The sequence below is a fragment of the Brassica napus genome, chromosome C3 (genome assembly GCF_020379485.1).
Source record: "Brassica napus cultivar Da-Ae chromosome C3, Da-Ae, whole genome shotgun sequence".
Taxonomy (NCBI): domain Eukaryota; kingdom Viridiplantae; phylum Streptophyta; class Magnoliopsida; order Brassicales; family Brassicaceae; genus Brassica; species Brassica napus.
Window position 1 is genome coordinate 35,335,028 of NC_063446.1, and position 19,895 is coordinate 35,354,922.

Consider the following 19,895-nt stretch of genomic DNA (forward strand, 5'->3'; position numbering starts at 1 on the left):
GTTTCATTTTTAAATGGGATTCATCACGTTATATGAAAAAAGCTCAAGTTTGCAACAATTATAGTTTTCCCATATTGTAGTATGTCGTCGTTTAATATGAGTTAGGGTTCTTTTCATCATTGTCTGAGACAAGTCTGAGTTACAGAGCTGCGCCGTGTGTCTGTTCGTAATCTATTTTTTCACCGGTGAACTCTTCATCTCCCCATCTTAAATCGCTTGATCATAAATGTTCCTGATTTGTAGCCCCTCTGTAAACTCTATATATATGATTCTCATCTTTGATAAATCCAATCTGCATCTCCACAAAACCCATTGATTCTTCTTAGCTTTAACCATCTTCTAGAAAATGTCTCTCTCTGCCTCTCAAGTTCCTCAAACCGGCGTCCCTGGCGTCCGTCACTCAACCTTCGAGTCTCTCAGTCTTGGTTGTAGTAGTCAAAGCATAGACTCTGGCCTCCTCTGCTTATGGGATTCTGAACTTCAAGAAAGATAGTGAGTTTATGGGAATCACGGTTCTCTTACTTGATGAAAAGATAAGTTAATCTTCGATCTATCACACTTATTTAACATAATTGTTTTTAATTGATTTCTTGATTCTTTGTTGAATAATATTATTTGCAGATCCTGTGATTCAGGGTTTTATTCCCGCCGGACGTGCTAATCATTACATGCCATCTTTGAAAACCGGTTCCATTGTGAAAGTTGATCGTTTTGAGGTTGCTAGGTGCTCAAGCATGTACAAGATAACTGATCATCCATTTCTCATTCGTTTCATTTCACCAACTATTATTGATAAAGTCATCACAGGTGCACCTTAGATCAATCTCCAATCATGATTAAACTGTTTGACAATCTCCAAGTGATTGCGAACACAAACCTAAAACTCCCTAGTATATTATCATATTGCATCTGAATTTATATTATGTGTCGATATCATAACTGATATATTACTAACTTCACCAAAGAAACAACTCGAGTCGTTATTTATCTCCTCACTGATCCGTAAAAACAATCAACACACAATTCCATTTATATTACTGTCTATATTGTGCATACATCAATAATCAAAACTATTTCCTACCCAAGATCTATGGTCGTCTATTTATCTCCCTTTCTTAACAAACTAATTTTACAAAAACTTTTATTTTACACCTTATAAGAAACCACAACAACCAAAACAATTAAAACACCAAAAACTAGAATCCCAAAAAAGACGAATTATTAATGATCACTTTTTTTTTTTGTCTAATCTTACAAATAAACTTCAAAACAAATATGCCAAACCAATCACCTCAACTAAAACTCAACGACACATACATCAAGTCATCTAAACAAATACAAACTATACAGCCAGTAACAATTTACAAACTTAATTTCGCAGATGCTTACGAAGAAGACGAATGCGACAACGAAGAAGACGAATGCGACAACGAAGATCAGTGAAATTACCTAAACAAAAAAACAGAGTAAGTTACGAACTCTGATAAATACAACTAACAATGATTTTTGTTTACATATTACCAATAAATAAAATAGAAACAAACACAGCCACACCAGAAGATACAAGAGACAATCCCGACAGACACAAAGGCGGCAACAACATCTCCACATGCTCGCTTCTCTTATCTTATGAAAATAGTTTACATGCCCAATGTCAACATGCCAATGCTATTGTTTTCTTATGAGAAATACATAAATTTGTTTAAAACCATTAATGCCCAAATACTCAAAATTGTCACTCATTTTATAGTTATTTCTATAAGTCTTCATATATTTGTTTTAAATGTCCGGTAAAAGCAACAAGTTTGAAAATTAAAAAAAAAACATATAACAAACATGATAAAAATTATAAAAATTATTACTTAATACACACAACTTACATAACTAAACTGGAGATAAAATATCCAGAAACAAAATGTATTCTCAACAACCTTAATATAATTTATGTGCCCTCAATAGTAGAAGAAACAAATTAAAAAGACAAACAAACAATAGGTCTCCGTGACACAACAATCAACACCACAAACTATATCAATCATATTACTAACACAGTTTAGTCATGCATAAGTGGAAAATAATGCATACATAGTTCATCATCACAACTCTAACCCTATAACAATAAAAAAATTGAAAAACGATGATCAACCCAAAACGCAAAATTCACGACTACAATAACCGTAGCAAATATTGAGATGAAACAAGAACTTTATCCACAACCCCTCGCAAGCGGGGGCAATTCCCCTAGTACGGTAAATAAGCTAGAAGGTCTCTTCAGATCCACTTGTAATAAAGAAAGTTCTCTTCAGATCCATTTTGGGGTGTGAAAGACTGAGTACATGTTCATATGTTGCTACCACTTTCAGCTTACTAAACGCGAACTAAAGGTCTTGAAATCATCAGCTGAACAGGGTGAATGACATATGATAAGAAAACTTCTCGGGGCTTCTTTTGATAGGGCTCAGATTTGCTCCTAACCTTTCAGATGAAGCAGCACGACGTTAAACTCCAATCTCCCTCTTGTGTGTACAGTTTGGGTTTGGTGATTACTGGGAACAGTTTGCATATTTAGTATCAGATTCAAAATAACAAAGTATGAACACTCACAATTATTCTTTGAACCAAACATTGATATTTGCGACTTCAGTTTCAAAACGTATCAAACTATTTTTCAACTAATCAAACGTGTAATGGTAACAACTATATGACAAAAGGAACCACGAAGAAATGGATAATAAGAGATAAGTATCCAACTCAGATAACAATCATTCACCAACCTAACTAGTACCAAGTGGGGTTCAAAGAAAAAAGTAATAATGGAATAAGATAAGAAGAACATTAGGCTTGGGCCAGACCATATCCAATTGCAACGAATCATCTCGATTTTCATTTTGTATTACCATCTTATTCTTAAGAAATAGAAACATATTATCGATTAATGACACGTCACACCTGAAAGAAACATAATCAGCAAACAGATAGTTTTACCATTAGGAGTAAATTAGCTAAAAAATCCGACCTGCCGGAATCCAATTAACCAGCAACCTAAAAATTTGCTGTCACATCTAAGGTCTGTTGCTAAGGTCTGTTGCTGAAATCTGTGAGCAAACTGTTAATATCTATTAAACATTCACTTGAAATGTGTCGTTTGTTTTGCTTTTTCTTTTGGTCAGTGATTAAACGTCTTTTATTTGCATAACTTGGAAAATTCAAGATGATTTGGCCGGGCTATTAGATGAATACATATCTCAAAAAGACAACTCTTCTTGACTTGCAATATTGGAAGGGGTGTACATATCGCAAAAAGACAACTCTTCTTGACTTTGTATTATTGGATGCTGTCCAAGTGTAAACCCCACCACCACCAAGATGTCTACTTTTTCTCCCTTTTTGATCAAGAACGTACAATTATATGAAAACCCATCAAACTTGGCATGGTTTTTATGTCAAAAGACTAGAAAGCCCCCTTTTCATTATCTACATAAAGCTCAAAGCGTCTGTCTTGTTCACAATTTCATACTGGGATCAACGAAAAATGTCAAAAGCTATGGAGGTTTGGGTTGGAGAGATGAAAAAGCTGGGTGAGAAGATAAACCATAGAAACACGTTGATGCAAAGCAAGAAGAGTACATCTTCTATTGTGTCCAAACAACAAGGAGGAGAAGAAGAAAGAGGAGTTGCTCAAAATGTAAGAGAGAAGGATACAACTATGTCTGAGCTCACTGTATGTCTTCTCATGGATCGTTTTGTTCCATGGTGATCCTCCAAATATAGTATTTTTAGATCTCCCCTTAGTTGATGTTTATACATATCTAGAGTTATATATATGTATATAGATGTTGTATATGCAGACCATGTTCTTAAATTTCAATGTAAATCTATGGGAGTAATGTGTTTTGAGAGCTATAATTTGTTTTATTTAGTGAATATATAATGTTTAATTATTATAATAAAAATGATGACAGCTTTCTTTTCATAACCTCGTTATTTTGGGAGAAACCCAAACTAATTTATGTGACATGTGGAAGAACACAAACAGAAATTTAATTTCAGGATTCAAAATGGTTAATCATGATTGATATAGTAGTAAAAAAAGGAGAAAATTATCCGTCTTTATGTATTACCATCCACATGACGATCATGGACTTTTTTTTTTTTTTTTTTTTTTTTGATAAAATGTTAAATTATTATACCAAAGTTTTCAATTTTTTTACAGAAAGTACGCAGCAAACTAGTAGCGGAAGAACAAAAATAAACTAAACAGATGGATCCTAAGCAACGAAATAACAAAATGAAGCAAGGAAGAAGCTGACTTTGGACGAAACTTTAACCTTAGCGCGAAGGGCCAGGAGGCGAGCCGATAACAAAGAGAGCTTCCAGTTGCCGCGAGCTACCGGAGAGAAAGACACCCTCAAACCTTGAAACACACGGCTCCTACAACTTCCAGAGAACTTAAACGCCACCAGCTGCCCAAAGAATCACAACCCGATCTCGCTAGCTAACCCAAGAGACAACTATCCGGCAGCACGAAGAGGATCTCGCAACCGACGACACCGTCGTTCGGAGAAGGGTGCTGACGATTGCTGCCTCCAACTCACCAACCCGTGACCGTATACACCCGTTGAACCCAAGGTTCATATAGAACAGTGGGACCGGCCCGAAACACCTCTTCCAGAGAGGCACCACCAAGCACACTAGAAAGCAGGAACCAAACTAAAGCCTATCCATTGCCTACTAACCTAAACAACTCCACAGCTAACCCGAAACCGAGAACCCGAGAGGATGGAGAGCCGACGGCCGACGACCGCCACCGCCAAGCCCCCATCTTTATTAGGTGAGGTGAGAGAAACCCGAGGGCCACACCACCGGACCTTCACACAAATGGATGCAATAACAACCGCAACACTCCAGATCCGTAGATCGAACGGAGCAAGAGAATGTTCTGACCAAACGAGCGACCACCAGAGACACCGGAGACCAAGCTTACCGACTATGGCTCCGGACTAACTCCCACGCGCCGTTACCGGAAGGACACCCAATAACCCAAGAGTGAGCAGAAACAAGAAGCCTGCCACAAAGCTCCTAGTCAGAGCCAACCACGAACCAAATCCCGACCGTAAAGCGAGAGAAACACCGCAGAGAAGACCCAACCGGTGTCACACGCGCCACAACTCACCCGAGAGCACACACCAAGCAGCCCCAAAACCGCCGGAACTCCACAAAACTAAAGGACTGAACCATAGGAGAGACACACGCCGTCCTCACGCTCATGGACTCGCCGCCGGAGACCTCAGATCTGAAACCCAGATTTCCGGATCTAAGCTGAGGTGGAGCTCCCCCGGCCGCAGAGAGAAGAGAAACGAAGGAGAGAAGAACATATGGAACACACACGATAGGAAAAGAGGAGGAGAAAAGAGGGAATCCGGCGACCGCGAGCGGCAGAGCGGCCGCCGGAAAAGCAAGGAGGCTAGGTTACGGGAAGGTTGGAGAAGAGAGAGGGGAGAGAGAGGGGAGAGAGAAAAAGGGCCCCAAGAAAGGGCTTCTTTCCTGCTGAAAAATTGTAGAGGGCTTCTTTTTATAGTGACTGGCCCAACCCCGAAGGGCACCCGCACAGAAATCCTTAATGCGTACCCGAGAAACCTTAGTAGGCCTTAGGCCCAGGCCATCTGCGAGCACATGATTTTTGTAAGGCACAGTACCACCCTGCTGTCCCCGAATATCGAACCTGCGACCTCGAGTAGTCATGTGTGAGAAACATCCTTGTACTGCCACTAGGCCACCAAGGAGTTCTCAAAACTGTAGAGGGTTAAACTTCTTATAGTGACTGACCCCACCCCGAAGGGCACCCGCACATAAATCCTTAATGCGTACCCGAGAAACCTTAGTGGCCTAGTGGCAGGGGCGAAGCCACAAATTATATTTGAGAACTCGTTGGTGGCCTAGTGGCAGTACAAGGATGTTTCTCACACATGACTACTCGAGGTCGCAGGTTCGATACTCGGGGACAGCAGGGTGGTACTGTGCCTTACAAAAATCATGTGCTCGCAGATGGTCTGGCCTAAGGCCTACCATGGACTTTTTTTTTATGGTTAAAAACAATATAGAGTTATTTTTACAATAAGCACGATCGAGTAGCACGCTGATTCTTACTTATTTAGGTAACCTCATTGTTTCAGAATTCACCATATTATCAATCAGATTCAAAATGTCATTTCAATTTGTTTCGTTGGATTTAGGAGTGTTCAATTCAGTAAATGAAACCGAACAGCCAAAACTGAACCGAAATAAAGAATCTGGTGATTTGACTACACCAAATAAACAATATGTATTTTATATAGAAACTGTAGTATATAAATATGTTAAGTTACTAACCGATTAAACCAATTTAAACCGATTTATTACAATATAGAAAATCACTAATAATATAGTTATTTGTAAACTATATAACATAAGTAATAATATTTATATTTAATTTATTTTGTTTATATAATCTTAATTTAAAATTTTGTGTTTGCTAGTATTATTTTGTTTAAAGTTAAGAAGGATTTTTTTCTTTTTTTCATAGATTTTGCATAAATTATTAGTTATTCCTTTTGTATATTCATTATCATTAGCTACGTCCAAATGCAGAAAAAATCTTAAAATTTGATATTATTTTTGTATTTTTAGTCACCGGTCTAACACTTACATTGTTTTAATCCAATTTTTAAAATACATCATTTTATGTGTTTTTATTCATAACTACAAAATAATAATAATATAAAATAATTAAATTTTCATAAAACAAGTAAATATCAATGATTGGTTATAAAACAGTAAATTTAAAACATATAAATATTACTTTTTGTAATTTTCTTACAAAATCTATATATATATATATATAAGAGGGTTTTATCTCTCCTCCTTGCGCCACATGGGATGCCAGCTTGGAAAATCGGTTTCTGTCTGCGCGACATCTGTCCCTGCATCCAAAACGCAGCGCTTCATTTAACATCTATCTTTCCGGGCTTCGTTTGACATATATGGTGATATTGGGCTGTTTAATTGGTAAGGGTCTGGGCCAACGTGAGGGATACCCCCCTCCCCCAACCCTAATACCTTGCTTCGAAGGAAATGAGTTCGCCTTTTCTCGATGTGCGGCGGGTGTTGACATCTGCGCTTCTTCTGTGATCTGAAACGGTGTTGTTAATGGCTTCCTCATAAATCCTATTTATTGGCTCCATCACTATGTGTATTCAAAGCTTCCTTTCGATCTTAGAGGCGGTGCCCAGGATCTGTATAAATAGAGGTGGGATTCCTCCTCTTGAACACATCTCCTCTTGAACACATCTCCTCTTCCTATCTCTTCATCTCATACTAAAATATTTTGAAATGGCTAATTCCAGAGCTTTTTTCTCCGACCTCAAATCCGGCAAGTGCTCTTTGAAACTATGTTGCAGGGTGAATCTTTATTTTTCTTTATTATTTATTGTTTGACGACAAGGCAAGCGTTTCTATTCTTCTTTATTATTTCAATCATCAAGCAAGTTTTCAAAAGGTCTCTTTTTTCGTTTATGTCTCTTTGCAGAAGGACTATGAAGAGTTAGCTGCAACCTTGATGACCATAGTTGACTGCGTTGTGAAAAAGACTCGGTTTTTTTTTCTTCTCTTTCTTTTATTTTTCCATTTCTTTACATATCCAGTTTTTGTTAGTTGACTGAGAGTTTATTGTATCCAGTATGTAGGAGAAGATAGAGTCGTCTACTGATGTTCTGAAAGGGATATTAAGACCTGTTGTGGAAGGAGTGGAAGAAATTTCATGGCCTCCAAGAGATCCTGAAGCTATCAATCAAATGGAAAAGGTGTGTACACATATGTTCACTTTCCTTTGACCAAGACATGTTCAACATCTTGTATACAAAGGTACTGATGATATCAATGTATTAACAGGAAATGATACAACGGGGACAAGAAGGGGAATTAGATGAAGGGTTTCTTTCAGAAGTTAGTGCTCATCTACGGCAGGTAAAATGTTATGATTGTTGTTTTCACGTGTAAGACAGTGACTTTATTTCAAAAGGTCTCTCCTTTAATATAGTATCAAAATATTTTACAACTCTATCCTGCTACGGTCGTCTCCAAGCGTAGCTACGCAAAGAAAAGTACATTGCTCAAGTCACTTGCTCACTCTAAGCTTCCATTATTCACAAACAAAATCTCATCACGTTTGCATCTGATCACAGGGAACGAAGTTCTAAAGGCGGAGCATTTTGTGGAAACTCTGATCAAAGGTCTCTTTATGCAACCCTATTTACCATGTAGTCAGTCGACACAAAGAAGTTCACATTTGGTTTATTATGTCTTTCCAGCTCCTGAGGAACAATGGAACATGTTTTTCTTAGAAGGGTTAACACTCGGGAAAGGTGAAGTAACGCCTGCTGAGTTTTCTGCCGTTATAACATAAACTTTGTTTTATGTAATGTCTCTCTACACATATATAATAAAAAAACACAACAATATGAAAGAAAGTCTAACATGCTAACCGCGTTTAATTTGGGTTTAAACCATATGATAATACAATTGTTTGATCCGATTTTTAAAATTCCTCACACTTAACCATTATAATGTTGATGGCCCTACCAGGAAGGAGGTTCATACCAGCAGCGAATCTTGATCGAGTATCTCAAAGGGATTGCGTCCAGAGCAAATGAAATTATAAAATTACTTCAGGGTTAAATTAATTCCAAATTTATATAAAAAATCAATTAATTACACTCATAGTGAACTTTTTGTTATGTTACTCTGCCTTTGACGATTCAAACTAGCAAATTTTACATAAATAGTAGTGAACTCGATAGGTTTTTATTTTCATAAAGAGACGATCATTATGAAACAAATGAAAAAGAGAAAAAAAAACAATAATTATGGATCAACTTAACCCACTCGAAGAACAAAGTCAAACCAACAAACTATTCAAAATTTAGAATTAAATTAAATATAATGTACAACGCAAGTATTACATATATTTTTTACAAGTTTAACAAATTTAGGTATATAATCCGCGTGTTACGAAATTCGTTATTAGGAAATAAAAATAGTCTAGACAATTCAAATTTTTTGTTAAAACACTCCGATAAAACACATTAGCGAATTTATGTTCATAAAAATAACTCTTCTTTGACAATAATTCTTCTATGTCATTTTCTTCAACATATATATATATATATATATATATATATATATATATATATATATATTGTAATGTGCACATTTATGTAATAATAAATAATGATTGCTATATATTATAAAACTAAACATTTGAAACTAAAATAAGTATTAAAAATATAATGCTATTTATCAAAGAACAGTGAAGGTTATTGTCGTTATAATTCAAAACAAAAATATTTATTATTATGATCTTATATTTTTTTTCATTATTTGTTTGTTTATAATATTTTTTATCTATAATAATTTTTAAATACTTTACAAATTAATATAAAACAATTTTATTATAACTTCCGTCCGTAGGGCAGACCGACCCTAGTTATTCAATAAACTCATGTAGTTAAATATTTCAATCATAACGTTCTCAGTTGATAACAGAGAATATTCATTTAATTTCTTTATTCCCCTGTATATTAATTGAGAAGTCACTTAACTGATGGTTTTTAACTTATAAGAGACCTTTCTCCTTGATTATTATAATTTGATTGGTTGATGGTTTTTAACTTTTTATTTATTTAATTAAAGTTTTTAAGAGAAAACTAACCCTAGAATTACCTAATCTAATATATGTTTCCAAACATACAATTAAACGTCTTAAATATAGATGAATTAATATAATTTATTTATAGAAACAATTAAATATCATAGATTACATTATATAAATTGATAATATACATTTAAATACATATGATACTACAAAAACAATTTTAAATCATAGATTCCAGAAATGTTATTTAAAACATTGTGATAAATTGAGTAAGTGATACACTAAAATTGTGTCTTTATCTACTGCAAGCTAACAGTGTAGATGTAGTATTTGAGATTCAATTCCAGATGACCAATTTACACTTTATCTTTATTGGATCAATATCAAGCTAAAACAATATGAGAGTTTTAAGATTGTGAATCATAGAAAGCAAGTAAACAAGTAAGTTTGGTTTCAGATTATAAAGAATGCTAGCCTAGGGTGGTTGATCGGGTGTTAAACAAATGTGAGCCAAACAATTATTCAAGTTTAGTTTAGCACTAGCCTAGAACCCGGATCACTTGAGATAGATCAGCCCACTGTCGTGGTGCTTCACCTTTCAACGATCAGCCTCAATACCTAAGCTCTCGCTTGGATCAAGGCGTGATGATGAACATTAAAATCAAGTCTGATAGGTTCACTGAACACCCTAATATCTACTTTCGCTGATTAGGGATGCAATGCTCATTCATAACAGATCTAGCAACTTATTACACGGTTAATGAACATGTTAAACCTAGGATTTAACATTAAGCGACCAGTTTAATGCAAGTATTAAGAACAGTTATGAATGAAGACAATCAATGGATTCACTTATCTATGTTTAACTCACGAAATTAACATTCTAACACCCTAGACTAAGCAAGCTGACTATTCAACCATGAAACAAGAAAACACAGAGACAATAGAAAAAGAAAACATGTGCAGATAAAATAGAAGAAGGGTTCAGGGGTTCTTCTCTATGGTGAGAGAGATGGAGCCTTCTCCCTTACAAAATATCAAATCACAAATCTCTAAAAGCTCTAGAGTTGTTTCTCTCTGAAAAAAGAAGTGTAGAATGTCTAGAATAATAAAAAAAGAAAGATATGCAGGTCTATGGCGGCCTGGAAGTAAAAGGAGGGAACCCTAGGTAAAATCCCGAAATATTAGAAGTTGCCTTAAAAATCTCTGCCGCTGGAACATGCACTCGGGTTGTTCCGCTCGATCGGGAACAGTCATTTCAGACTGTTTTGCGTAAAATCACCAAATTGCAGTGTTTTCTGCCTCTTTTGCTCCAACTGGTTTATCTCCTACCCAATTCAACTCCAGACCTGTAATGACTCGAAAGGACTAGAAAGACTCGATAAAAACTCAAAAAAACTTTAGAAAACATTGTTAGAATGTATCAAAAAGACAACATATCAGTAAGAAAGATCAATAAAAATGACATGTTCTACAATTGTTAAAGTCACAGATAAAAAATATAATGTAAATTGCAAGTATGATAAACTATTTAAAAATAATGAGATATATATTTTGCAGTATAATAACCTTTTAAAATGTACAATAATAAAAATATGCCTAAAATATTGGATCTCACATTAATATTAAGTATATATGCCTAAAATAACAACATTTCGTTATTTAAAAATTTAAAAACTATTTTTTCTTATTAATTAATCATATTTAATTAAAATATGTATGCTTTAAAGGAAGAAATGGTTTGTTTAACCCATTTAAGTTTTATGTTAAATATTAAATAAAAAATGAGTGAAAAATGTGATTTGTGATTTGATAAAATTAGAATAGAAATTACTTAGACTACCTTTTTCCTAATATATGTTTTCATGTTTACATTAACCAAATTTATCTTTGGTTTTAAAGAGATAAATCATATTATATATTAATTGAGAAGTCACTTAAGTAATTTTTTATTCTGTATTGTTAATATGTTAAGTTTTAAAAATATTTATAATTTGATTGATTATTGATGTTTATTAGTTATTTATTTTAATCATATCTTAAAATAAAAGGTAACTATAGAACTAATTAATATAAATTACCAAATAACACAAGTAATATTACAAATAATGATTTATGGTAACTAATTGTAGAATTGGAGAAATAATATATGTGTTTTATCAATTTTTTTTCTTTATCAGTTATTTATATATAATTAAATAAAATATTTTAACTTTTTTATTGAAAGAAATTTAATGGTTATATATTTTTATATAAAAGAATTAGATTTGTAGGTAATGAATTATTAGAACTTTTTATGTTTTCTAAAATCCACACAAAAACGTTTACAAAATATTTTCATGAAAAAACATCTTATCATTGTATTGGTCCTACACAAAAAGATTATTCTCTTTTTTATTTTTTTAAAGCTAGTGTATTCCCGATTTTTTCACCTGTTAAAATAAAATATAAAGTAATTGCAAAACTAATTATCCGAATTAATTGTAATATTAATTTTCTGTAAGAGAAATATTTGTAATGACTAAAGTTTACATTGTTGAGCTATTTTAAATCTCACAGATCTTCTAAAACTATATGCTGAAATTTTTGATTATCCAACTATTTGAAATTAAAAATTATAATTATTATTAAAAATTATAACAATGTAAACATAATATATATTTTTCATATAATATAATATCCCGCAAAATTGCGGGCAAACACCTAGTAACATGTTAAACTGCAAATAACTTTCTATCAGTTTTAACTTCAATTTTATTTTTGAATTGTGACGATCACTACATAATAGTCAACAATACGAAATGAGTAATTTCTATGTGTTTGATAACAATTTTCAATTTTTTTTAAAATAGTACTTTAATAGGTTTTTAAACTTCCTCAGGTGTTGATTATAAAAAAAACTTAGTTTTATAAACAAATTATCACTACTAATTAAGATTAAATGACATATTTTTTTAAACTTCCAAATTCAAACATGATACCCTCAAAATAAAATGCTCAACAAATATTATTTTAACTATCAATCCTATCATTTTTATTTATCTATCACATTTCCGTTTTGGTCACTCACCAATTATTTAGAAAAATGTAGCTGGCTAGGACCATTGCTGCGTACGTCCACCAATCACACACACTCGTAAAAGGTCCATCTTCACGTGTCAAGAGCTTGAGCCGACATGTGCAACGTCTTCATCATTGATAGTAATCTATACTCTAAATTAAAAACCTATAAAATATCTGCTTTCGGATTACACATTTATTAATAACTAAATAGTTCCGTAATTGATTCAATACTCAACGTGGCAGAAAGGCATCCATCGATTCACTTCTATATGTTTCTAACATGAATCACGAGTCTTTCACAACATTCGTCATTTTCAAAGTTCTAAAAAGCTCTAACATTTTTCTCTTCGTCCTTCCTCTGTAATCTCCGGAAAGAGATGACTTTCACAGCGATGAGGAGAGACCATGGAACCCTTCATGCTATGGTTGGATCCGATCTCAACGAGCTCGCTACCGCTGCTAAGAATCTCGCTAATCACACCTTAATGCTCACTGGTTTAGGCTTTGGTACTTCTCTCCTCGAATGGATTGCTTCAATCGCCGCCATGTAGTCTTTCTATTCTCTCTCTCTTTCTCACTTCTTCTCTTACTTCTTTTCTTGATGTTCATCTTGTTTTTTTGCAGATACTTGTTGGTCTTGGATCGGACTAATTGGAAGACGAATATGCTCACATCCCTTTTGATTCCTTACATCTTCTTCAGTCTTCCTTCTGTGATCTTTGGCCTTTTCAGGTAAAACAAAGTAAAAAAGACAAAAGTAAAAAAATAATAATAATCAAAAAGACAAAGTTGATTCAGACAAAGACTTTTCTTTAACTCGTGTCTTAAATTGGACAGAGGAGATGTCGGTAAATGGATCGCGTTTGTAGCTGTTGTTGTACAACTCTTCTTCCCTAAACACTTTCGAGGTTTGTCTTCTTCACACTCTCCGTTGTAAAGAACTCGAGACTTTTTACTCATTGCTGATTGGCTATCTCTGTTGTTGTACATAAGAATGGTTTGAATTACCGGCGGCTCTGATTCTACTCATCGTGGTGGCTCCGGGTCTCATCGCCGGCACATTCAGAGACAACTGGGTTGGTTTGGTCGTATGCTTATTGATCGGATGTTACTTGCTTCAAGAACACATTAGAGCTTCAGGTGGATTTAGAAACGCGTTCACAAAAGCTCATGGCATCTCCAACACACTTGGGATCATTGCCCTCGTCGTCTTTCCCGTTTGGGCTCTTGCCTTTTAAGACAACTCTCTGTTTGATTTCCCCCTTTGTTTTTCTATGTAATAGTGATGATTTTGTATGGTTCTGTGTCTCTCATAACTTGTCAACCAATGTGGTTTAAGTTTCTACGCTCTTGACCTATTCAATAAGACATGAGGTGTTTTGTTGTGTGGATTGAACTAAGATTTTTCATTTGAGATCTCTTGTCAAATACATTGAAAACTCAAATTCTAGAAGTGTTTTAATGTTTGGGTTAATCTGAGCTTCAAAAACATCATCTAGACCAAAAAACTCTCTATATAGCTTATATCCAATGAAAGCTTCTCTACGCCATGAGACCTCTGAGATACATCAAAGCATTGCAACTTGCAAGTACTAATCTGTAAGGTGATTCCTCTGGATCATGATAGAGCTGAAGTAGTGTATTTCTCTGTAAAAATTATGCATTACAATTTCAATAAAAGGAGAGTCGTGATTTTGCCCAAGACTAAAGAAAATATCTTTATAATTCTGTTGCAAGCCAATTAAGCTGGAATTGTCAAGGCATTGAACGGGTTGATGGCGTGACAATTCTCCGTCTTGAGGAGATGCATATTTTTTTTTTCCCGAGGTGTTATTTCTGTTGGAAATGCTCAGGTTTATGAACGTTATTGTGGATCTTCAAGAGTGGCTTGGTTATCAAAGAGTACATACGGTAGAACCAGATAGTAGAAGTGGAGGGCTTATTTATTTTGGAAAAACTTGATGAATGTTAATCTTTTTTTTCAGATAAAAATCTGGTGGACGTGCAAGTTTAATTGTGTATATATGAGCTCCTTTGGCCAGGAATAGAGAGCTGTTATGGAAAGGATTAGATGGGGATGTGGAGGAAGGATATGTGGTGTATCTGAGGTGATTTCAGTGGCATACTTCACAAAAAATGGTGTTTCAGCAATTTGTAAATATAATCAAGGCTTGTGGTATGAATGAGCTTCCTAACCATGGTAATATCTTTACATATGGTGGCATGAGATATGTTCTGTGTATTCTGAGCAGGCTTGGTCGATGTTTTGACAACCATGAATAGTTAAAAAAAATTTAATGGCTTCTAAGATATTTTTGGATAAAAGAGGATCAGATCACAGAACGTTCCAAAGGTCAATTCAGGTTTGATACCCCATTTCTTTTCTGTTTTAGATAACCAGAAATGTTCAGTAGGCCGAGGCCAACGACTAATCTTTTGGGTATGTCCACGGGTGCCGGGCAGATTCGATTGCTTGTAATTGGAACTAAATGCATATGTCTCCTTGGTCACATGAGCGGGCATACCTGAGATGGTAGGTTTCGAACATGCTTACCACTTTTCCAAACCCGCGGTACCACTTGGCAACGATTGTGTGGTTCGATACCTCATATTTAAAGCAAAGATTATCATTATTGTTTTATTGTTAATCATAACTGAATCACAGAGACAAAGGACGGAACTAAATTTAAAATTTTAGTTGTGTTAATCATAAGCCGAGCTGAAAAATATCTTGACGGTAGAAGCATCAAGAATGTCAAGCATCACCGAATTGGTCGTACACCTAGGAGTCTTAAACTGGTTCAAGCTACCACATTTCCCAACGCACTTTTCGGCCACTTTCCCAAACGTGCCTCGTTCCACGACTCTCAGCTCGAGCGGTCCGATCGATTTCATACGCCTGGACACAACGTAACCATGGTCCATAAATCCAGCATCTATCTCTCTGCAACATTCTTCGAGAGCTCTATCCTCTGCTTCTCCTCTGATTTCCCAGTAGATTACGTAGCGACCGGGACTAACTTTAACGTCTGCATGGCTCGTAAAGTCAACGACTTCGGCTTGTGTTGTTTGACTCAGAAGCTGAGACGCCTTGTCGACCACTCCCTGAAGATCCTTCTCTGTGTTCTTGTCAATGTTGATGTTTAAGATGAGTTTCCTTCTGTATATGAAACTTATCTTCGGTGTCCCGTTGTGAAAACCGGTCACCTCAACGACATCTCCTAACCTGTACCTGTAAAGACCACAAAGTGTCAGGTCCGGTGCAAAGCCAAATCAAACATTTGGCTTCAGTACCCAGTTTTGATAAAGAAAATTACATAGACATAGACCTCCAAATTTATATAAATTCTTTTTTTTTTTTATTGAAATCTTTACTAAATAACTCGTCAATGCAGCAGAGAATTTTTATTTACCTGTGAAAGTGGTAAGAACAACCTCGTACTCCTGGCCGAGTTTGACCTGAGAGAGCGGCACAGCTGGTTTTTCTTCGACAAAGTCACCCCCGTCACTAGTCATGTCTTGTTGATTCTGTTGCCTGTGAAGTGGTATAAACTCGAAGTAGCTAAAGGTGGGAACCACAGCAAAGCTCACGTCTTCAGGGGGAAGCTGAGGATCAACGTTCACACCAATCAAACTCTCGGATGAAACATAGTTTCCGCTCACCAGAGGCAAACCACCAGCGTAATGCCTAAGCTTTTTCAGGTAAGGCAACATAGAACCCGTCATGATCGAGGAGACATATTTTGCATTTCGCCATAGCTTCGGGATTAAACCGAACCATCCTAGGTTTGATTCCAGCTCCATGCATATCTCTTCGATCTGAGAAGCTAGAGATGGGTTTGGTCTGATGATAGCCAATACAGCTGTTCTCATATTGGGCAGAGTGATTCTTGAGCTAAGATTGCCCTCCTTGATGTCAGCACATATCTCTCTCCAGTTTTCTTCTAAAAAGGAGAAAGCCTGGACAATGGTGTAGGCAAAACCAGAGGCGACAAAGTCAACTTGGCTAGAGAAATGGAGACCAAGTAGGAGATGACAATACGTGCACTGCACGAAATCTCCTCCCGAGATGACTTCTTGTGGGCTACAGGTGAAAGACTTTGTTGCCTCTTGCTTAGTTTTGAACTCTTTGCTCGCATAGTAAAGTGTTGTGGCCGTTCCTACGTCTAGTCCTCCTGGTGTCTTAAATACCTTGGCGGCATATATAAACTCAAGAATCATCCCTCCTTCCCTTATTGGATAACACCTGCATTCTCAGGTACTTGTGAGCAAATGAAGAACTTTTTGATGGACAAGAAATGAAAAGAAACCTTGATGTGTAAGCCGCTGATAATCTGGACATCTGAAGAATAGCTTGCGTGATCTGACAAGTAAACGGAACATACTTTTGTCGCCCTTCTGTTGTTCCAGAGCTGTGTCACAAAGAAAAGAGAAGAGACCAATAGAGAACAGATATCACACACAATATAAAACAATTTAAAGCTCATAAAATTAAATATTAAGTAGTTATTATAAATTTTATATTTTGTAAGTATTTATATATCACACACACAAAGATGTTCATATATTCATGAAAATATACCTGAGGGAGAGAACAGTGATGGGTTCTTGTGTGAGTAAAGGAGAAGTCTCTCCATTTGCAATTCTTTGAATATACGGGTCCATATCAGCATGTGAAACAATAGGCACCAAGGAAGTAAAGAGAGTTTCCAAGCTGTTATCGTCCATCTCTTTTACATCAACACTCCCAAGCCATTTCCTCAGATAGTCCGCTCCACAGTTGAGCTCAAGAATCCGTCGCAGGGTCTCTCTTTGAGCTTTGCAGGCGTTCTCCGAGACATGCTCGAACCAACCAATAACATCAGCATGCCCAGCTTCTGCAGTTTCCATCAGAGATTAGCTTTTAGCGCACTGTTGTATCTCAGCGATGCAAAGGAATACCAACATATAAAGGAGTATTATTGGTAACTGATCATCTTAAATTTATACTTCTATTAGTGAGACATCCATTAGAGCACCTCTATTACATAGTATCTCAAAAGTCGTTTTTTCACAGATTTTATAATAAATATTTTAATCTAATGTTTTTTTGTAACCAAACTCTTTTATATTTAATTTCATTATGAACCTAAAGTATCTAAAAGTTTTTAATAATAACTCCTTACAAATACGGTATCTCCTTCTTTTCAATTTTTTGTTTTGTTTTTAATTTTGAGAGATACTGAGTTAAAACATCTAATGAAGTGTTCTTAAAGGTTTATTAATATATTATTAACATTTTATTTTGTAATTAAACTTTAACTCTTGTTTTAGATTTAACTTCATTATATGAATAACACTTGTACCTCAAGTATCTATTTTTTAAATAATATCTCATTTCAAATACAATAACTCTAATGAAGTGTTTTTAAATGTGTATTAATTAATATGTTATTAACACTTTTATTTTTTAATTTAAATTAACTCTTATTCTAGATTTAATTTCATTCCATGAATAACACTTGTACCTAAAGTATCTAAAAGTTTTTAACGATATCTCATTCGAAATACAAAATAAGTTTCTTTTCAGAGTTACCAGAATGGTTTGCAGAGTATTAATGGAGTCTGTTTATGTTGATGACAAAAGAAGATATTGGCATAAAACTCGGATGAAGTGTTATTTCCCCGTTTTTCTTACTTGTGTTGCTGTGTTACAACACTGATAATAAACTTGTAAAGTCTTGACCGTCCCGCCAATGCCCATGTTCATTCACTCGGCATGTGGGCTCTACATGAGTTAACTTTGGAGGTTCAGAATATTTTTTTTATTGAATATGTAATAACCATATGATTTTTTTCAATTTTTTTTAATTTCATCCCCACAATATCACGATCACTTCCGATAAGTCAACCGTCCTTAAAATATATCTATGTTATTAAAACAGAATCACCAAAAAATCTACTTACAAAAAGTTATAGTTGAAAAATTACATCTTTTAACTTATTATTATTTCTCATATAATTAAAATAGTAAATATTAAATATATACTCTACTCTAATATATTATTTCAATATTTTCAAAATAAGACATCTAAAAGATATTCTTAAATATCTTTTTCTAAGATTACATTTAATAATATTTTTAATACAGTAGAACATCTATAAATTAATACTCCATAAATTAATAATCTCTATAAATTAATAAATTTCGCCGGCCCAACTTAGACTAGTTCAAAATTTGATATAAATCGATAAAATAATAAGAAAAATATTTTTTTAGAAAATTCAATGTAAATATATGGTCCCACTAAAATTATAAATTAATAATTTATATATATATATATATATATATATATATATATATACATATTTTATATAAGTAAGAACTTATTATTATATTATTTTTTTTATATTCAAAATAAAATTATCTTTATATTTTCTTAACACTTAATATATTTTTGATGAGATTTAGTAATATTATATCTAAAACTACATTTAAGTTCTATGAAATATATATCATATACACCAAATAATATAATAAAATTAATATAAATGTAAAACTTCAAAAATAACAATTAATTTCTGTAAACTAAAATCAAATATTTTTCTTATTTTAAAATAAGTATATCTTAAAATAAAAAATCTAAATAAGTAAAATTTTATAAATTAATATCTCTATAAATTAATAATATTTCAAAGTCCCAAAATTATTAATTTATAGAGGTTCTACTGCAGTTCTATTTAAATTTAAATATATATATTTCTTTCTGATATTTAATTTAATAATAATTTTAATGAAAATTTAATATTATTATAAATGAATATTAATTCATTATTAATCTACGGAATAAAAAATAAAATTTATATTGACATATACATAATTCATATTCATAATGAAATTGGTAGATAAATGAATTATCTTGTTTTCATATTATAATTTAAAGCTTTAAAGTATAAGTAAAATTATACGAGGCATTTATATAATTGAATTATCTTATTCTCATAAAATTCTATTTTTATTTAATTATCTATACTTTAAAAATGTTTATATAAAAACACATATGTATAAAATTCTAAATTTCAATAAGTTTTATCCGAATTTAATTATGCGCTCTAAAAATGCATATCAAAATCTAGTCTTTGTTTAGCAACTAGAAATTCATTA

General features: G+C 33.9%; 3 protein-coding genes and 1 long non-coding RNA gene across 4 annotated transcripts; 3 read left to right on the forward strand and 1 right to left on the reverse strand.

The window, feature by feature from the left end:
- Nucleotides 1–3,402: 3,402 nt before the first annotated feature.
- Nucleotides 3,403–3,973, forward strand: BNACNNG66800D. The gene has a single exon (XM_013877903.3). It carries the CDS (start codon nucleotides 3,410–3,412, stop codon nucleotides 3,755–3,757), a length of 348 nt encoding a protein of 115 aa, XP_013733357.2. The 5' UTR covers nucleotides 3,403–3,409; the 3' UTR covers nucleotides 3,758–3,973.
- A 3,683-nt stretch (nucleotides 3,974–7,656) lies between these two features.
- Nucleotides 7,657–9,153, forward strand: LOC111202592. The gene is made up of 4 exons (XR_002655480.2): nucleotides 7,657–7,838; nucleotides 7,927–8,001; nucleotides 8,220–8,267; nucleotides 8,346–9,153. It is a non-coding gene; the product is annotated as an uncharacterized LOC111202592 (long non-coding RNA).
- A 3,801-nt stretch (nucleotides 9,154–12,954) lies between these two features.
- LOC106406615 (cold-regulated 413 plasma membrane protein 1) lies at nucleotides 12,955–14,147 on the forward strand. Its single transcript, XM_013847309.3, has 4 exons — nucleotides 12,955–13,298; nucleotides 13,376–13,483; nucleotides 13,589–13,659; nucleotides 13,745–14,147. The coding sequence occupies exons 1-4, from the start codon at nucleotides 13,129–13,131 to the stop codon at nucleotides 13,987–13,989; spliced, it is 594 nt and encodes a 197-aa protein (XP_013702763.1). The 5' UTR covers nucleotides 12,955–13,128; the 3' UTR covers nucleotides 13,990–14,147.
- Nucleotides 14,148–14,734: 587 nt separating this feature from the next.
- On the reverse strand, nucleotides 14,735–18,974 carry LOC106405209 (indole-3-acetic acid-amido synthetase GH3.10-like). Its single transcript, XM_048751161.1, has 4 exons — nucleotides 17,334–18,974; nucleotides 17,062–17,163; nucleotides 16,167–16,997; nucleotides 14,735–15,995 (listed from the first exon to the last, which is right to left on the reverse strand). Exons 1-4 carry the CDS (start codon nucleotides 17,639–17,641, stop codon nucleotides 15,455–15,457), a joined length of 1,782 nt encoding a protein of 593 aa, XP_048607118.1. The 5' UTR covers nucleotides 17,642–18,974; the 3' UTR covers nucleotides 14,735–15,454.
- Between the last annotated feature and the right edge of the window lie 921 nt (nucleotides 18,975–19,895).